Source organism: Bombina bombina, chromosome 2 (assembly GCF_027579735.1).
Source record: "Bombina bombina isolate aBomBom1 chromosome 2, aBomBom1.pri, whole genome shotgun sequence".
NCBI classification, from domain to species: domain Eukaryota; kingdom Metazoa; phylum Chordata; class Amphibia; order Anura; family Bombinatoridae; genus Bombina; species Bombina bombina.
Window position 1 is genome coordinate 306208152 of NC_069500.1, and position 21265 is coordinate 306229416.

Below are 21265 nucleotides of genomic sequence, written 5' to 3' on the forward strand. Positions count from 1 at the left end.
GAAATTTACAAATTTTTTTGTGTGCAGATATTTGTGAACAGGTAAATAGTAAAGCAAAATTCAGCTGGCGTAACTATTCACTCCTAAATTGGAGTCCCACTTTTCGCGGGATACACTTAGCTGTAAAGATATTATATCCAATCCAACAATCCTGCTTAGTAGACAGATCTTACGTGCAGAGGTAATCCATACCACATCCACAACACATATAGTATAAAAAACAGTTGTGAGATATACTTAATAATGCACAATGGCATGGAGCCAGGTAAGTATCGTATCACTCACCCTCCTTGTATGTAGCGGTATTCGTGCCTCTGTCACACACACAACAGGTGAGTATTGCTGTTGTAGGCTGTTCTAAACTCCGGAACTATTCAGGCTCTCCTGAACCCGTAGCAAAGCAAAAATTGTCCAACACGAAAATAGATTGAAGCATTTTAAGTTCCAAGGCATAGAACAAGTTTCTTTGGGAGTTAGAGGAGGTGATAGGTACCATGCCCTGAGTAAAAGAGAGATCTTTTGGATCTATACACTTAAGACTGGTTACCCTTGTGGAATAAACAAAATCAGTGATGTGAAACTTTTCATTGACAAATAGATTACTATTGGCTAATCTGTCATTGTTTGTCATTACAAAGATTTCACTCTCTGTTTTTCTTTAGATATGTGTCATTTGTTGTTGTGACTAATATGTTCCCCTATAGAGAAGGAAGCTTCATTCTAAGTTCCTTGATCTAGGAATTTACCAGACCTCAGGTGCTTAAGACCAAACACATATTAATTATTGTTTATGAATATTGTCCTAGAATAGATTCTGTGCATATATTAATACCATTCTATATAGATTATTTCTGCCATTTTGTCTTATATTCTTATATATATAAAAAAACAAAAAAATATGACACGCTATATTTATGACTATATCTTTAGAATTATGCCTGCAGACTTGCTATTATAATTAGTATTTATCTTTTATACCTGTAAAATAGTCCACAGGCATGCTATTCAGATATATATATATTTATATATTTTTCTAACATTATTGTATCGGGCTTAGTCCCTCTTTGTCTCTTTAAGCGTGCAGACGAATCTGGATAGTTATACATAAGTGCCAGAGTCTGTTAAATAAAATCCACTTTTTCTTTGTTGTGATGGAAACATTCCATGATCGTATCCCAATTCAAATGCTTTTAAAATATTTTTCTAATTTTAAAGTCTGTTTTTCAATTACAAATGTATAGAATTTCATAGTTTGACTAATCGTTAATTTATAACTACTAAGTCTTGTACTATCAAGGGTTAAATGAACACTAGTTTTAGGTGTGTAAGTTTTCTCAGATGACTTGTTTCTGATTGGTCTGATATACATTGTTGCAAGTGATTTAACAGCTGTGTAAGTTACTATCCGTATGCTCTGATGAACTGCCAGTGAGGCAGGAAACGCGTCAGCAGAAGGATTTCACTGTTTGCTGTGCCGGTTTGTTTTAAGTTATATCAATAAAGTACATGTTTTAACATACTGGAAACCTCACCTCTCTCTCTCCTTTCTACCCTGGAACTGTGAATTTGTTTTAACCCCATAAGTGCCAACATTTTCTGAACCCTCAGAAAAATAAAAAAACAGTACTTACCACCATGATAATCTGCCTGGCAGCAAGGCAGCTCACTAGGTTTGAAAGGCTTCCTTCTTAACATGGACCTGTGGAAACAGAAAGAAAAAGACTAAGTAAACCTACATAGTCTTTTTACCAAAGGACAGCTCACAACCTGGGAGGCACAGAAAGGATTATACCCCTCCAGTTCCCAAAAGCTTAAAAGCCACCACTGCTCTACTGAAGAGACTGAAGTGGAATACAGCTAAACCCCAGAAAAAAACAGAACAAACTTGTCCAGCTTGAAAATAACAAACTCTTGATTGAAGAATCAGACACCAAACTTTACCCCTTTCTTGTAACTGATACAAGCAAAGAGAATGACTGGGGGTTGTGGGTAAGGAGTGTGGTATTTAACAGCTTTGCTGTGGTGCTCTTTGCCTCCTCCTGCTGGTCAAGAGTGATATTCCCCATATTAATTATGATGATCCGTGGACTCACCGTGTGATTAGAAAGAAAAGGGATGTACGCAAACCCTCTGCGAAAAAACTTGCAGCTCTTAACGAGACAAAGGGACATGCGTTAACCCAGACAGCGTAAACCAGACCTGCGCAATCCCAAAGCATGAAAACAGGCCGTTGCACGAAAAACTAAGCTTGCAGGAAAAAAAAAATATGCTGTGTGCAAAAGCAAGGGACTGTATTAAGGACCCAGGTTTTGGAAGAGACCTTGATGTGGTACCTGGGCGTGTCCTATTTGGCCAGATGTGGTAGCTAACTCATCCAGTTTTGCTTTTAATCTTAGCTGAGAGCTTGTAAGCGAGTGCTGGACTTTCTCTGTGTGTTGTATTAATTTTATTTAGTAATTTTCCCTATGGGCCTTGCACCCAGATGTCTGGAGTTAACTGCCTGTGACTCTGGAGACAGCACAGCTTCCTGAGAGTGCTATTAGCACCCAGGGCTGAGCATGGATGTGTACCTATATGTATATGTCACTTGCCACTTCTGATCCCACCCACTACCCGCCCATACCACACCCACACCACATATTTATAGCCATTGTGAAACACCTTATTGTGCAGTAATTTTTAATATTGCTTTTATTTTCTACTATAACAAATTAAATAATGCTACATAAAAAAAGTGCATAGCAGTTAGCAACAGCAAGTAGGGGTTTTGGGGAAGACAAAAGTAGGATAGAAAGAAATAAGTTGTTAAACTGAGGGAATGCAGAGCGTGCCGACAGTTATTGATGTCATGCTCGTGGGATATTCCTCTATCAGACCGAACTCGGCCAGTAGTCTTGTTATCCCGGCGTCGAGCCGGAAAGATAGGGAATATCCCAGAGCAGAGAAAGTAAGTAAGATGAGGTAGGCGGCACTCACCACAGGCAGCACAGTCCCCAGTGACAACGGCAGAGCAGTCCAAGGCAAACCAGTAGAATGGTCAGGCAGGCAGGATTCGGCAAAAGTAAAGCAGTCGAAGGGCACACCACTAGAATGGTCAGGCAGGCAGGATTCGGCAACAGTAAAGCAGTCCTAGGGCACACCACTAGAATAGTCAGGCAGGCAGGATTTGGCAACAGTAAAGCAGTCCATGGGCACACCACTAGAATGGTCAGGCAGGCAGGATTTGGCAACGGTAAAGCAGTCCAGCAAATAAAGGGTTAAGAGGCAGAGTAGCCAGACAGGCAAAGTTCAGCGGCAAAATTAATTCCAGCAATTAGAGGGTTAAGAGGCAGAGTAGTCAGACAGACAGAGTTTCAGCAGCAATAAGTAATCCAGCAATTATAGTACAATCTATCAAACCCAGGAGCACACAAAGTATAACCTATACTTGGGCAGTGATAGATCGCACTGAACACATTTAAATAGTGTAGGATTGGCGCGTGCGGCAATGACGTCAGCGCTGCACACCTCCAGAGCCGACACAGCCCTAGGCAACGTGCAAGGAAGAAGATGCCGCGCCCCTAGCAATGGCTGGAGCGGCGTGACATAGCCCCCCACTCAAGAGTTCCCTCCGGGAACCAGAGCCGGCTTCAGAGGAGGAGCAGCATGGAATCTCGAGACCAAGGATGGAGCATGTACATAACAGGCAGGATCCCAGGAACGATCCGCCACCGAGTAACCCTTACAATTTATCAGATACTGCAGTTGTCTGCGTCTGTATCTGGAGTCCAGGATCTTAGCTACTTCATATTCTGGGTCACCACGGACCAGGAGCGGAGGAGGAGGAGCTTGGAGTCGGGTAAATCTGTTCTTGATTTAAGGTTCGAGTAGAGAGATGTGGTAGACTGGGTGTATGTGAAGGGCCACTTTGTAGGAAACAGGAGATAGTCTTTTCAGGACCTTGTAAGGGTAAATCTAGGCCCCAATTTATGACAGGGTTGACGTAGACGAATGTGTCAAGTAGAAATCCATACACGTTCACCCACTGGGATTGCACGTACAGAAGCTCTATGGCGATCAGCAAACTTCTTATATCTAGAGACAGCTGTACGTAACTGGGAGCGAATATGTTGCCCATGAGTGGTGAGTCTAGTGACGTATCGGTCTGCAGCAGGAACCCCAGTAGACTGAGCAGAAAGAGGGAAGACACGAGGCTGATATCCTGCTGCTGCTTGAAAAGGGGAACATCGAAGAGAAGAGTGCCAATGAGTGTTTCTTGCAAGCTCGGCTAGGGGTAACAACTCAGACCAGTTGGTATGGCGAGCGTTGACAAAGGCTCTAAGGTAGGTTTCAAGATCCTGGTTTGCTCTCTCAGTTAGGCCATTGGTCTGAGGATGGTAGCCAGAAGACAAAGAAACAGTGGTTCCAATCAACTTACAAAAGGCTCTCTAAAAGGCAAAGATGAACTGTAGACCTCTGTCGGAAACAATATTCACAGAAATGCCATGAAGTCGTACCACATGCAAGAGAAAGAAAGAAGACAATTCCTGGGCAGAAGGCAGTTTTGTTAGGGGTACGAAATGAGCCAGTCTGGAAAAGCGGTCCACCACAACCCATATAACTGTATGGTGGTCAGAAGAAGTAAGGTCCACAACAAAGTCCATTGTTATGTGTGTCCATGGTTGTTTGGGAATGGACAATGTTTGGAGCAAGCCACGAGGCATAGATCGGGGTGTCTTATTGGCAGCAGAAGTAGTGCAGGACTTCCTATAATCCTGAGCGTCAGACTTCATAGTAGGCCACCATACATGTTGGGAAAAATGCTTAAAAGTCCTAGTTGAACCAGGGTGCCTGAGAGTTTGCTATCATGGGCCCAGGCTAGCACAGGGATGCGTAGGTTCAGAGATACAAAGAGGATATTGGAGGTCAAGGGAGCTCCAGGAGGTTTACTAGACTGGGCACTTTGCAATCTTTGCAGAAGGGTGGTGTTTAGGGTAGCAACCACACAGGAGGGGGGTATGATGTGTTCAATAGGAGTTTAAGAAGAATCACTTAAGTGAGGGAACTGACGGGAAAGGGCATCCGCCTTCTTGTTCTTAGTCCCAGGAAGATAAGAGACCACAAAGTTAAAACGGGAAAAGAACAAGGCCCACCTGGCCTGTCGAGAATTGAGTTGATGAGCAGTCTCTAGGTAAGTCAGATTCTTGTGGTCGGTTAGAATCTGAATGGGATTGGCGGTACCCTCTAAACAGTGACGCCATTCGGTTAAAGCCATCTTAATGGCTAAGAGTTCACGATTACCCACATTGTAGTTCTTCTCAGCAGGAGCAAAGCGTTTAGAGAAAAAGGCTACAGGGTGTGACTTAGAAGTCAAAGGATCCCTTTGGGTAAGAACTGCTCCAGCCCCTATCTCGGAGGCATCAACCTCTAAAGTGAACTGTTGGTTAGGCTCAGGATGGTGGATCACAGGAGCTGAACAAAAAGCCTCTTTCAGACTAGAGAAGGCACGTATGGCTTTGGGAGGCCAATGTTTACAGTCTTTGTTCCGTTTTGTTAATTCAGTGCATTTCAGAAAAGTTCTTTATAAACTTGCAATAATAATTGGACAACCCCAAGAACCTCTGTAATCCTTTGAGAGAGGAAGGTTGAGGCCATTCCAGAACTGTGGTGAGTTTAGCAGGATCCATGGCAAAACACTCCTTCGAGATGACATAGCCAAGAAATTGTATCTGTATTTGATCAAACTCACATTTTTCTAATTTGGCTACCAGAGAAGTAAAAGCACCTGTCTTACGTGTCTATGATGTTCCTCCAAACTGAAAGAGAAAACAAGGATGTCATCCAGATAGACGATGACAGTGCGGTTGAGGAGGTCACGGAAGAGATAGTTGACAAATGTCTGGAAGACTGCAGGGGCGTTACACAGCCCGAAGGGCATTACAAGGTATTCGTAATGCCCAGATCTTGTGTTGAAGGCTGTCTTCCATTCATGGCCGGTAGAGATACGAATCAGATTGTATACCCCACGTAAGTCCAATTTGGTGAAGAAGCGAGCATCCTGAAGTGAGTCATACAGTTCAGTGATTAATGGTATGGGGTAGCGATTCTTGATGGTTATGTTGTTCAAGGCCCTGTAGTCGATGCAGGGTCGGAGCCTGCCATCCTTCTTACTGACAAAAAAGAAGCCTGCCCCAGCAGGAGAGGAGGAAGGGCAAATGAAACCTTTAGCTAGGTTCTCTTGGATGTACTCCTCCATGGATTTGGTTTCCACTTTGGGGAGTGGATATGTCCTCCCTTTAGGAAGTGGAGCTCCGTGAAAGAGGTCGATCTTGTAGTCATAAGAACGGTGGGGTGGCAGCACGTCGGCTGCTTTTTTCTCAAACACATCCGCAAAGTCTGCGTATACTGATGGGAGGTTTGAAGGAGTCTGTATACTGGCTATTGGAATACGGGGTAGAGGAGTGACTTAGCAAGGCAGGAGTGGAAACAGGAGGTACCCCAGGAAGCTAGTTGTCCCTCAGCCCAGTCGAACTGTGGATTGTGTACCCGAAGCCAAGGAAGACCAAGGATGACAGGCTGTGCTGGGGAATGAATGACCTCAAACTGTAGCTGTTTGGTGTGAAGGACTCCCACAGTCAGGGTCAGGGGTGCTGACTCAAAATGGATCAAGCCTGAACCAAGAGGGGTGCCATCCAGGGTAGTTATCTTGAGACAATGTCTTTTCTGCAAAAGAGGCGATACAGCTTGAAACATGAAGCTGTGATCCAGGAAGTTCCCAGCTGCCCCTGAATCAGTGAAGGCTTGAGTGTGGACAGTATTCTGAAGGAAGGTTAGGGTACCAGGATCCGAGAGGAGTGAGGGGACTTAGTTGAGATCATGCTTAGAGGTACCCCTGCGTTATCCCCTAAGCATTGGCTTTTCCTGGCCGAATGTCACAGTCCTTTAGTTGGTGGGAGTTAGACCCACAATAAAAGCATCAGTTTCCTTCTCCTCTCTCTTTCAGACTCTGAAGGTTTGAAGGAGGAGAGATCCATAGGTTCCTCCACTGAGGTAACTGGAGCTGTTGGAGAGGTAGCAGATGCTGCCGAAACTGGGCGAACAGGAGGACGAGAGGGAAGGACCCTCCTTGTTCTGTCTCTTTCGGCTTGTCTTTCCTGAAAGCGAGAGTCCAGACTGATACAAATCGTTATAAAGTCATCCAAAGAAGAAGGGATATCACGATAAGTGAGTTCATCTTTGATGCGTTCATGCAGACTCCTCCTAAAGGCTGCCTTGAGAGCACTGCCATCCCAAGTGGTTTCAAGTGCCAAGGTGGGGAACTCAATGGCAAATTGTGCCACAGTTCTATTGCCCTGGTGGAGATCCAGGAGAGAATATTCCGCAAGAAGCGGTATGGCCAGAAGCCCCAAACACAGAAGATGAGGCAGAAATAAACTCAGCATCATGCAGGAGTGTAGCGTTCTGTTCCAAAAGGGGAGAGACCCAGGCTAGGGCCTTGTCCTTCAGCAAGGAAATGATAAAGGTGACCCATGACTGATGAGACTGAAAGGTGTGAGAATAATTACGGAAGTACAACCTGCATTGGTTTAGAAAACCCCTGCAATCAGTAGTGCCTTCATACTTGTCAGGCAATAGTATCCGGGGTATACTTAAAGAAGCTGAGGAAGAAGTCACAGTACTAGGAGTAGGGGCTGATGGCGTAACAACAGGAGCGGCATTCCTTGCTGCAACTAGTAAGGAAAGTTGAGCGTTAATAGCCTCTAGCTTGGAATCCATATTCTGTAACTGTGTGGTATGGGTTCCCAACATCTGTCCCTGAAGCTAAACAGCTTGTGCCACCTCATCTGGCTGCATGGCCCAAGTATAATGTCATGCTCGTGGGATATTCCTCTATCAGACCGAACTCGGCCAGTAGTCTTGTTATCTCTGCGTTGAGCCGGAAATATAGGGAATATCCCAGAGCAGAGAAAGTAAGTAAGATGAGGAAGGCGGCACTCACCACAGACAGGACAGTCCCCAGTAACAACGGCAGAGCGGTCCAAGGCAAACCAGTAGAATGGTCAGGCAGGTAGGATTTGGCAACAGTAAAGCAGTCCAAGGGCACACCACTAGAATGGTTAGGCAGACAGGATTCAGCAACAGTAAAGCAGTCCAAGGGCACACCACTAGAATGGTCAGGCAGGCAGGATTTGGCAATAAGTAAAGCAGTCCAGCAAATAAAGGGTTAAGAGGCAGAGCAGTCAGACAGACAAAGTTCATCGGCACTAACTAAGACTATGAATCTGTCTTGAAGAAGGCCTCAGGAAAGGCCGAAACGTTGACACTGTATTAATGTAATCAGCAATATGAATAAAAGTTACTTATTGAATTAAGTCCTGTGAGTGCCCTCCATCTACACAATTGCTATATATATATATATATATATATATATATATATATATATATAAAAAAAATATATATATAGATAGATAGATAGATAGATAGATAGATAATACAGATTAGTTAAGTAATTTTATATTTTTAAGTGCAAAAAGTGAATTTTGCCAAAATTATACTTTTTTTTCTTTTTTTTGGATACAGAAAAAAGTGCCAGAATGAACCTTATTTATTTTGCACAGATGTTTTATACACAGACCATCTACTCAGGGAGGAATACAAGAAATATGACAGTCATTTTATTTTATATTTGTAATTTTGTGGTCACGTATAGTTGCAAGCACATGTCCAAGATTGGCATGGCATGGCAATTTATTAACATTTCCCGTTGTGCCAAACAGCATATTTTTTTCTAGAAATGTATATTTTAGCATTTATTATAATTTTAGAAAATTAGAATATCCATCCCATTCCAATATGATTTTAATATAAAGGGCTCTGTGTGTTTATTTCCTGGAAAGGGGTTAAACACACAGTAAAACGACTGCTCGGGAGACGCAAAGCAGTGCTGGTACTGATTGGAAACTGACTAGTAGTTTCCTTGTGGGACCAACAGTGCATTCTGGCTCCAGAGAGATACTTACACCTCTGCAAAGGGGTTAAACTCATTGTTAAACACATACATTTGGGGTGTTACTAGTGTTAAAATGCTTTAACAAATTATTATGGTACTTTAACAGGAGTTTCACTCTCAAGATGTACACTAGGGGACTTCATTTATATCTCTTTACAATTAAAAATTTTTTTTCCCCTTCAGAAAAAACAACTTTATAAAGTGGAAAGTAGAAACTGTAAACGAATACTTTCCTTTTATTCAAGTACAGTTTTAAATATAAACTAATCTAATGGTAGTAAAAATAATAATGACAACTTTATCATCATACCCCAGCCATCGGAATATTCTTCCAAGATCCTTAGTAAAGATACTACTTGAAAGACCTTGCTTCACCTCATTATTCCAAGCAAAAGCCTCTTCTTCAGACTGAAAGATATTTATATATATATAAAATTACAAAATGATTTATAAACATTAAAATAAAAACTAACAAAAAAATGAAATTTATGCTTACCTGATAAATTTGTTTCTTTCTTTCTTGACACGGTGATTCCACAGATCATCATAATTACTATTAGGAATATCACTCCTGACCAGCAGGAGGAGGCAAAGAGCACCACAGCAAAGCTGTTAAATAACACTCCCCTTACCCACAACCCCCAGTCACTCGACCAAAGGGAAAGGAGAAAGGAAGTAATATAAGGTGCAGAGGTGCCTGAGGTTTATATAAAAATAAACAGTCTGAAATTACAGGGCGGGCCGTTGAATTTATCAGGTTAGCATACATTTCATTTTCTTTCTAATGACACGGTGAGTCCACGGATCATCATAATTGCTATTGGGAATCAATACCCAAGCTCGAGGACACGGATGATAAGGGAGGAACAAGACAGTTAGCCTAAACAGAAGGCACCACTGCTTGAAGAACCTTTCTCCCAAAAGAAGCCTCAGCTGAAGCAAAAGTATCAAATTTATAAAATTTAGAAAAAGTGTGTAAAGATGACCAAGTGGCAGCCTTGCTAATCTGATCTACAGAAGCACCATTTTTAAAGCCCAGGTAGAAGAAACAGCCCTTGTGGAGTGAGCCTTGATTTTGTAAGGAGGCTGCTGACCAGCAGACTCATATGCCAAGCGAATAATACTCCTCAACCAACAAGAAGGCGAAATATCCGTAGCTTTCTGACCCTTACGCATCCCAGAAAAGATAATAAATAAAGAAGAAAACTGGCGAAAATCCTTAGTCGCCTGTAAATAATATTTCAAAGCACGAACTACATCAAGGTTGTGCAACAAATGTTTCTTATGCGAAGAAGGATTAGGACACAAAGAAGGAACAACAATCTCTTGATTAATATTCTTATCTGAAACAACCTTTAGGAAGAAAACCTAAAGCAGTATGTAATACTACCTTATCAGAATAAAAAATAAGAAAACATAATTTATGCTTACCTGATAAATTTATTTCTCTTGTGATTTATCGAGTCCACTGATTCATCCTTACTTGTGGGATATTCTCCTTCCCAACAGGAAGTGGCAAAGAGAGCACCCACAGCAGAGCTGTCTATATAGCTCCCCCCTTAGCTCCACCCCCCAGTCATTCGACCAAAGGCTAGGAAGAAAAAGGAGAAACCATAGGGTGCAATGGTGACTGAAAGTTTTAAAATAAAAATATATATGCCTGTCTTAAAAAACAGGGCGGGCCGTGGACTCGTTACATCACAAGAGAAATAAATTTATCAGGTAAGCATAAATTATGTTTTCTCTTGTAAGATGTATTGAGTCCACGGATTCATCCTTACTTGTGGGATACCAATACCAAAGCTTTAGGACACGGATGAAGGGAGGGACAAGACAGGGACCTTAAACGGAAGGCACCACTGCTTGTAGAACCTTTCTCCCAAAAATAGCCTCCGAAGAAGCAAAAGTATCGAATTTGGAAAATTTGGAAAAAGTATGAAGCGAAGACCAAGTCGCCGCCTTACAAATCTGTTCAACAGAAGCCTCATTTTTAAAAGCCCATGTGGAAGCCACAGCTCTAGTAGAATGAACAGTAATTCTTTCAGGAGGCTGCTGTCCAGCAGTCTCATAGGCCAAACGGATGATGCTTTTCAGCCAAAAGGAAAGAGAGGTAGCCGTAGCCCTTTGACCTCTCCGTTTACCAGAATAAACAACAAACAATGAAGATGTTTGATGGAAATCTTTAGTTGCTTGTAAGTAGAAGTTTAAAGCACGAACCACATCAAGATTGTGTAACAGACGTTCCTTCTCTGATGAAGGATTAGGACACAGAGAAGGAACAACAATCTCTTGATTGATATTCTTATTAGAAACAACCTTAGGAAGAAACCCAGGTTTGGTACGCAAAACCACCTTATCTGCATGGAAAACAAGGTAAGGGGAATCACATTGTAAAGCAGATAGCTCAGAAACTCTTCGAGCCGAAGAGATAGCTACTAAAAACAAAACTTTCCAAGATAGAAGCTTAATATCTATGGAATGCATAGGTTCAAACAGAACCCCTTGAAGAACTTTAAGAACTAAGTTTAGGCTCCATGGCGGAGCAACAGGTTTAAATACAGGCTTGATTCTGACCAAAGCCTGACTAAATGCTTGAACGTCTGGGACATCTGCCAGACGTTTGTGTAGTAGAATAGACAAAGCAGATATTTGTCCTTTTAGGGAACTAGCAGATAATCCCTTCTCCAAACCTTCTTGGAGAAAAGACAATATTCTAGGAATCCTAATCTTACTCCACGAGGAACCTTTGGATTCACACCAATAAAGATATTTGCGCCAAATCTTATGATAGATCTTCCTGGTGACAGACTTTCTAGCCTGAAACAGGGTATCAATGACTGACTCAGAGAAACCACGCTTTGATAGAATCAGGCGTTCAATCTCCAAGCAGTCAGACGCAGAGAAATAAGATTTGGATGCGTGAACGGACCTTGGATTAGAAGGTCCTGCCTCATTGGCAGAGTCCACGGTGGAACCGAGGACATGTCCACTAGGTCTGCATACCAAATCCTGCGTGGCCACGCAGGTGCTATCAGAATTACCAAAGCTCTCTCCTGCTTGATTCTGGCAACCAGACGTGGGAGGAGAGGAAACGGTGGAAATACATAGGCCAGATTGAAGGACCAAGGCACTGCTAGAGCATCTATCAGTACCGCCTTGGGATCCCGGGACCTGGACCCGTAACAAGGAAGTTTGGCATTCTGATAAGACGCCATCAGATCCAATTCTGGTGTGCCCCATAGCTGAATCAGCTGGGCATACCTCCGGATGGAGTTCCCACTCCCCCAGATAAAAACTCTGACAACTTAGAAAATCCGCCTCCCAGTTCTCTACCCCTGGGATGTAGATTGTTGAGAGATGGCAAGAGTGATCCTCTGCCCACCGGATTATTTTGGTTAGAGGACTCCTTGTTCCTCCTTGATGATTGGTATAAGCTACAGTCGTGATGTTGTCCGACTGAAATCTGATGAATTTGGCCGCAGCAAGCTGAGGCCACGCCTGAAGCGCATTGAATATCGCTCTCAGTTCTAGAATGTTTATCGGGAGGAGAGCTTCCTCCCGAGACCATAAGCCCTGTGCTTTCAGGGAGTTCCAAACTGCACCCCAACCTAGCAGGCTGGCATCTGTCGTTACAATGAGCCACTCTCTGGCCTGCGGAAACACATTCCCTGAGACAGGTGGTCCTGAGACAACCACCAGAGAAGAGAGTCTCTGGTCCCCTGGTCCAGATGCAGTTGAGGAGATAAATCTGCATAATCCCCATTCCACTGTTTGAGCATGCATAGTTGCAGTGGTCTGAGGTGTAGGCGGGCAAAAGGGACTATGTCCATTGCCGCTACCGTGAGTCTGATTACCTCCATACACTGAGCCACTGATGGCCGAGGAATGGAATGAAGAACTCGGCAAGTGGTTAAGAGTTTTAATTTTCTGACCTCCGTCAGAAATATTTTCATTTCTACCGAGTCTATCAGAGTCCCTAAGAAGGAAACTCTTGTAAGAGGGAAGAGAGAACTCTTTTTTATGTTCACCTTCCACCCGTGAGCTCTCAGAAAAGCCAACACGATGTCCGTGTGAGACTTGGCTAGCTGGAAAGTCGACGCCTGAATTAATATGTCGTCTAGATAAGGCGCCACTGCTATGCCCCGTGGTCGCAGAACCGCCAGAAGGGACCCAAGCACTTTTGTGAAAATTCTGGGAGTCGTGGCCAACCCGAAGGGAAGGGCCACAAACTGGTAATGCCCGTTTAGAAAGGCGAATCTGAGAAATTGATGATGATCTCTGTGAATAGGGATGTGTAGATACGCATCCTTTAAGTCCACGGTAGTCATATATTGACCCTCCTGGATCAGAGGTAGAATAGTCTGAATAGTCTCCATCTTGAATGATGGAACCTTGAGGAACTGGTTTAGAATTTTGAGATCCAAGATTTGTCTGAAAGTTCCCTCTTTTTTGGGAACCACAAACAGGTTTGAATAAAACCCTAGCCCCTGTTCCTCTATTGGGACTGGGCGGATCACCCCCATGGTATGTAGGTCTTCTACACAGAATAAGAACGCCTCTCTCTTTGTCTGGTTTACAGACAATCGAGAAATGTGAAATCTCCCCCGTGGAAGGGAGTCTTTGAATTCCAAAAGATACCCCTGGGACACAATTTCTAAAGCCCAGGGATCGTGAACATCTATCGCCCAAGCCTGAGCGAAGAGAGAGAGTCTGCCCCCTACTAGATCCGGTCCTGGATCAGGGGCTACCCCTTCATGCTGTTTTAGAAGCAGCTGCAGGCTTCTTGGCCTGTTTACCCTTGTTCCAAGCCTGGTTAGGTCTCCAGACTGACTTGGATTGGGCAAAATTCCCCTCTTGCTTTGCAGTAGAGGAAGCTGAAGCGGGACCACTCTTAAAGTTCCGAAAGCAATGAAAATTATTCTGTTTGGTCCTCATCTTACTTGATCTATCCTGAGGGAGGGCATGACCTTTCCCTCCAGTGATGTCTGAAATAATCTCTTTCAGTTCAGGCCCGAATAGGGTCTTACCTTTGAAAGGAATATTCAAAAGTTTAGATTTAGATGACACATCAGCAGACCAGGACTTAAGCCATAACGCCCTGCGTGCTAAAATGGCAAAACCTGAATTCTTTGCCGCTAATTTAGCCAGTTGAAATGCGGCATCTGTAATAAAAGAATTAGCCAACTTAAGGGCCTTAATTATGTCCATAATCTCCTCTAATGGAGTCTCCATTTGAAGAGTCTCCTCTAGAGCCTCAAACCAGAAAGCAGCTGCAGTAGTTACAGGAACAATACACGCAATAGGTTGGAGAGAAAAACCTTGATGAACAAAAATTTTCTTCAAGAGACCCTCTAATTTTTTAACCATAGGATCTTTGAAAGCACAACTGTCTTCAATAGGTATAGTTGTACGCTTAGACAGAGTAGAAATAGCTCCCTCCACCTTAGGAACAGTCTGCCACGAGTCCCTTATGGTGTTAGATATGGGAAACATTTTCTTAAAAACAGGAGGGGGAGTGAATGGAATACCTGGTCTATCCCACTCCTTAGCAATAATATTCACAATCCTCTTAGGGACTGGAAAAACATCAGTGTAAACAGGAACCTCTAAGTATCTATCCATTTTACACAATTTCTCTGGGACCACTATAGGGTCACAATCATCTAGAGTTGCTAATACCTCCCTAAGCAATAAGCGGAGGTGTTCAAGCTTAAATTTAAACGCCGTCATATCAGAATCTGTCTGAGGAAGCGTCTTTCCTGAATCAGAAATTTCTCCCTCAGATAACAAATCCCTCACCCCTTCAGAGCATTGTGAGGGCATATCAGATACGGCTACTAAAGCATGAGACAGCTCAGCATTTTTCCTTGACCCAGAGCTGTCCCGCTTTCCTTGTAAACCAGGCAGTTTGGATAAAACCTCTGTGAGGGTTGTATTCATAACTGTGGCCATGTCTTGTAAAGTAAATGAATTTGACGCACTAGAGGTACTTGGCGTCACTTGTGCGGGCGTTACTGGTTGTGACACTAGGGGAGAGCTAGATGGCGAACCCTCATTTACTTCTGACTGAGAATAATCTATTGCTCTATTTTTAAGTGCTAATATATGTTCTTTATAATTTATAGACATATCAGTACAATTGGGACACATTCTAAGAGGGGGTTCCACAATGGCTTCCAAACATATTGAACAAGGATTTTCCTTGGTGTCAGACATGTTAAACAGGCTAGTAATGTAACAAGCAAGCTTGGAAAACACTGTAATCAAAGTAAATAACACTTAGAAATAAAACGGTACTGTGCCTTTAAGAGAAAAAAAACTGCACAAGTTCTGCAAAACAGTGTAAAAAAGCAGTAAACTTAACGAAATTTTTACAGTAGTATCTTACAGCCTTAGTAACTTTGCACAGCTATGCAAATAAACAATTAACCCCTTAATGGCAAAACCGGATTGAAAAAACGTCAAAACCGGTAAAAAAGACTTTCAGCACCTTGCCACAGCTCTGCTGTGGCGCCTACCTGCCCTTCAGAATGATTTGTGGGGGAAAAAAAACTCCTTTACAGCCCTTAAACACAGCAGGAACCACTGGAGAAGCAGTTGGATGTCTCTAAGGAAAAGAAACTGCGCAACTGAGGCGCGAAAATAGGCCCCTCCCACCTCACTCGATGTTTTGAGGCCTATTAGAAAAAACACCTGAGTGTCTCTTAATTAACCATGTGGGTTAAAAAACCCTAAAACAGCCACAATGACCCCTTTAGTCCCTTCAAAAAAACATTATAATTGCATCATTTACTGAACAAACAAAAACGTTTTTTCCTAACAGTGTCACCAGTAACTTATGAGCCCTTCAAGCAAGCTGAAATATCTATCCAAGTGTCTGAATACAGCTTACCCTTCCCTCATGGGGATATTGCCAGCCTTTTCTAGAATTAACACAGTCTGTCTAGAAAAAAACATAATTTATGTAAGAACTTACCTGATAAATTCATTTCTTTCATATTAGCAAGAGTCCATGAGCTAGTGACGTATGGGATATACATTCCTACCAGGAGGGGCAAAGTTTCCCAAACCTCAAAATGCCTATAAATACACCCCTCACCACACCCACAAATCAGTTTAACGCATAGCCAAGAAGTGGGGTGATAAGACAAAAGTGCGAAAGCATTAAAAAATAAGGAATTGGAATAATTGTGCTTTATACAAAAAAATCATAACCACCACAAAAAGGGTGGGCCTCATGGACTCTTGCTAATATGAAAGAAATGAATTTATCAGGTAAGTTCTTACATAAATTATGTTTTCTTTCATGTAATTAGCAAGAGTCCATGAGTTAGTGACGTATGGGATAATGACTACCCAAGATGTGGATCTTCCACGCAAGAGTCACTAGAGAGGGAGGGATAAAATAAAGACAGCCAATTCCGCTGAAAATAATCCACACCCAAAATAAAGTTTAAATCTTATAATGAAAAAAACTGAAATTATAAGCAGAAGAATCAAACTGAAACAGCTGCCTGAAGTACTTTTCTACCAAAAACTGCTTCAGAAGAAGAAAACACATCAAAATGGTAGAATTTAGTAAAAGTATGCAAAGAAGACCAAGTTGCTGCTTTGCAAATCTGAACAACCGAAGCTTCATTCCTAAACGCCCAGGAAGTAGAAACTGACCTAGTAGAATGAGCTGTAATCCTTTGAGGCGGAGTTTTACCCGACTCGACATAAGCATGATGAATCAAAGACTTTAACCAAGACGCCAAAGAAATGGCAGAGGCCTTCTGACCTTTCCTAGAACCGGAAAAGATAACAAATAGACTAGAAGTCTTTCGGAAATTCTTAGTAGCTTCAACATAATATTTCAAAGCTCTAACTACATCCAAAGAATGCAATGATCTCTCCTTAGAATTCTTAGGATTAGGACACAATGAAGGAACCACAATTTCTATACTAATGTTGTTAGAATTCACAACCTTAGGTAAAAATTTAAAAGAAGTTCGCAACACCGCCTTATCCTGATGAAAAATCAGAAAAGGAGACTCACAAGAAAGAGCAGATAATTCAGAAACTCTTCTAGCAGAAGAGATGGCCAAAAGAAACAAAACTTTCCAAGAAAGTAATTTAATGTCCAGTGAATGCATAGATTCAAACGGAGGAGCTTGAAGAGCCCCCAGAACCAAATTCAAACTCCAAGGAGGAGAAATTGACTTAATAACAGGTTTTATACGAACCAAAGCTTGTACAAAACAATGAATATCAGGAAGATTAGCAATCTTTCTGTGAAAAAGAACAGAAAGAGCAGAGATTTGTCCTTTCAAGGAACTTGCAGACAAACCTTTATCCAAATCATCCTGAAGAAACTGTAAAATTCTCGGAATTCTAAAAGAATGCCAGGAAAAATGATGAGAAAGACACCAAGAAATGTAAGTCTTCCAGACTCGATAATATATCTTCCTAGATACAGATTTACGAGCCTGTAACATAGTATTAATCACAGAGTCAGAGAAACCTCTTTGACTAAGAATCAAGCGTTCAATCTCCATACCTTCAAATTTAAGGATTTGAGATCCTGATGGAAAAAAGGACCTTGTGACAGAAGGTCTGGTCTTAACGGAAGAGTCCACGGTTGGCAAGAGGCCATCCGGACAAGATCCGCATACCAAAACCTGTGAGGCCATGCTGGAGCCACCAGCAGAACAAACGAGCATTCCTTCAGAATCTTGGAGATTACTCTTGGAAGAAGAACTAGAGGCGGAAAGATATAGGCAGGATGATACTTCCAAGGAAGTGACAATGCATCCACTGCTTCCGCCTGAGGATCCCTGGATCTGGACAGATACCTGGGAAGTTTCTTGTTTAGATGAGAAGCCATCAGATCTATTTCTGGAAGTCCCCACATTTGAACAATCTGAAGAAATACCTCTGGGTGAAGAGACCATTCGCCCGGATGTAACGTTTGGCGACTGAGATAATCCGCTTCCCAATTGTCTATACCTGGGATATGTACCGCAGAAATTAGACAGGAGCTGGATTCCGCCCATACCAGTATTCGAGATACTTCTTTCATAGCCAGAGGACTGTGAGTCCCTCCTTGATGATTGATATATGCCACAGTTGTGACATTGTCTGTCTGAAAACAAATGAACGATTCTCTCTTTAGAAGAGGCCATGACTGAAGAGCTCTGAAAATTGCACGGAGTTCCAAAATATTGATTGGTAATCTCACCTCCTGAGATTCCCAAACCCCTTGTGCTCTCAGAGACCCCCAAACAGCTCCCCAACCTGTCAGACTTGCATCTGTTGAAATCACAGTCCAGGTCGGAAGAACAAAAGAAGCCCCCTGAACTAAACGATGGTGATCTGTCCAACACGTCAGAGAGTGTCGTAAATCGGTTTTAAAGATATCAATTGAGATATCTTTTTGTAATCCCTGCACCACTGGTTCAGCATACAGAGCTGAAGAGGTCGCATGTGAAAACGAGCAAAGGGGATCGCGTCCGATGCAGCAGTCATAAGACCTAGAATTTCCATGCATAAGGCTACCGAAGGGAATGATTGAGACTGAAGGTTTCGACAAGCTGAAATCAATTTTAGACGTCTCTTGTCCGTTAGTGACAGAGTCATGGACACTGAATCTATCTGGAAACCTAAAAAGGTTACCCTTGTCTGAGGAATCAATGAACTTTTCTGTAAATTGATCCTCCAACCATGATCTCGAAGAAACAATACAAGTCGATTCGTATGAGATTCTGCTAAATGTGAAGACTGAGCAAGTACCAAGATATCGTCCAAATAAGGAAATACCACAATACCCTGTTCTCTGATTACAGACAGAAGGACACCGAGAACCTTTGTAAAAATCCTTGGAGCTGTTGCTAGGCCAAACGGCAGAGCCACAAACTGGTAATGCTTGTCTAGGAAAGAGAATCTCAGAAACTGAAAGTGATCTGGATGAATCGGAATATGCAGATATGCATCCTGTAAATCTATTGTGGACATATAATGCCCTTGCTGAACAAAAAGGCAGGATAGTCCTTATAGTTACCATTTTGAATGTTGGTATCCTTACATAACGATTCAATATTTTTAAATCCAGAACTGGTCTGAAGGAATTCTCCTTCTTTGGTACAATGAAGAGATTTGAATAAAACCCCAATCCCTGTTCCAGAACTGGAACTGGCATAATTACTCCAGCCAACTCTAGATCTGAAACACATTTCAGAAATGCTTGAGCCTTCGCTGGATTTACTGGGACACGGGAAAGAAAAAATCTTTTTGCAGGAGGCCTTATCTTGAAGCCAATTCTGTACCCTTCTGAAACAATGTTCTGAATACAAAGATTGTGAATTGAATTGATCCAAATTTCTTTGAAAAATCGTAATCTGCCCCCTACCAGCTGGGCTGAAATGAGGGCTGCACCTTCATGTGGACTTTGGAGCTGGCTTTGGTTTTCTAAAAGGCTTGGATTTATTCCAGACTGGAGATGGTTTCCAAACTGATACCGCTCCTGTGGGTGAAGGATCAGGCTTTTGTTCCTTATTGTGACGAAAGGAACGAAAACGATTATTAGACCTAAATTTACCTTTAGATTTTTTATCCTGTGGTAAAAAAGTTCCTTTCCCTCCAGTAACAGTTGAGATAATAGAATCCAATGGTGAAGCAAATAATTTATTACCCTGGAAAGAAAGGGAAAGCAAAGTTGACTTAGAAGACATATCAGCATTCCAAGTTTTAAGCCATAAAGCTCTTCTAGCTAAAATGGCTAGAGACATATACCTGACATCAACCCTAATGATATCAAAGATGGCATCACAAATAAAGTTATTAGCATGTTGAAGAAGATTAACAATGCTATGAGAATTATGATCTGTTACTTGTTGCGCTAAAGCTTCTAACCAAAAAGTTGAAGCTGCAGCAACATCCGCTAAAGATATAGCAGGTCTAAGAAGATTACCTGAACATAAGTAAGCTTTTCTTAGAAAGGATTCAATTTTCCTATCTAAAGGATCCTTAAAGGAAGTACTATCTGCCATAGGAATAGTAGTACGTTTAGCAAGAGTAGAGATAGCCCCATCAACCTTAGGGATTTTGTCCCAAAACTCTAACCTGTCAGATGGCACAGGATATAATTGCTTAAAACGTTTAGAAGGAGTAAATTAATTACCCAAATTATTCCATTCCCTGGAGATTACTTCAGAAATAGCATCAGGGACAGGAAAAACTTCTGGAATAACTACAGGAGATTTAAAAACCTTATTTAAATGTTTAGATTTAGTATCAAGAGGACCAGAATCCTCTATTTCTAATGCAATTAAGACTTCTTTAAGTAAAGAACGAATAAATTCCATTCTGAATAAATATGAAGTTTTATCAGCATCAACCTCTGAAACAGAATCCTCTGAACCAGAGGAATCATTATCAGAATCAGAATGATGATGTTCATTTAAAAATTCATCTGAAAAATTAGAAGTTTTAAAAGACCTTTTACGTTTACTAGAAGGAGGAATAACAGACATAGCCTTCTTAATGGATTTAGAAACAAAATCTCTTATGTTAACAGGAACACTCTGAGTATTAGATGTTGATGGAACAACAACAGGTAATGTAACATTACTAAAGGAAATATTATCTGCATTAACAGATACCACAAGTTTACAGCAAATACACTTAACTTTGGTAGATCCAGCACTAGGCAGCGATTTTCCAGAAGTATCTTCTGACTCAGGGTCAATCTGGGACATCTTGCAATATGTAATAGAAAAAACAACATATAAAGCAAAATTGATCAAATTCCTTAAATGACAGGTTCAGGAATGTGAAAAAATGCCAGTGAACAAGCTTCTAGCAACCAGAAGCAATAAACAAAGAGACTTAAATAATGTGGAGACAATAGTGACGCCCATATTATTTAGCGCCAAAAAAGACGCCCACATTATTTGGCGCCTAAATGCTTTTGGCGCCAAAAATGATGCCACATCCGGAACGCCGACACTTTTGGCGCAAAAAAACGTAAAAAATGACGCAACTTCCAGCGACACGTATGACGCCGGAAACAAACAAAAAAATTTTGAGCCAAAAAAGTCTGCGCCAAGAATGACGCAATAAAATGAAGCAATTTCAGCCCCCGCGAGCCTAACAGCCCACAGGGAAAAAAGTCAAATTTTAAGGTAAGAAAAAAATTGATTTATTCATATGCATTATCCCAAATATGAAACTGACTGTCTGAAATAAGGAACGTTGAACATCCTGAATCAAGGCAAATAAATGTTTGAACACATATAT

At 41.8% G+C, this 21265-nt stretch overlaps 1 protein-coding gene across 1 annotated transcript in view; it reads right to left on the reverse strand.

The window, feature by feature from the left end:
* Window positions 1-21265, reverse strand: part of LOC128646928 (alpha-aminoadipic semialdehyde dehydrogenase) — a 340000-nt gene that overhangs the window by 99562 nt on the left and 219173 nt on the right. The window contains exon 21 of the mRNA XM_053699738.1: window positions 9300-9397. Within this exon, the coding sequence (XP_053555713.1) occupies window positions 9300-9397 (98 nt within the window). The remainder of the gene's footprint in view (window positions 1-9299; window positions 9398-21265) is intronic.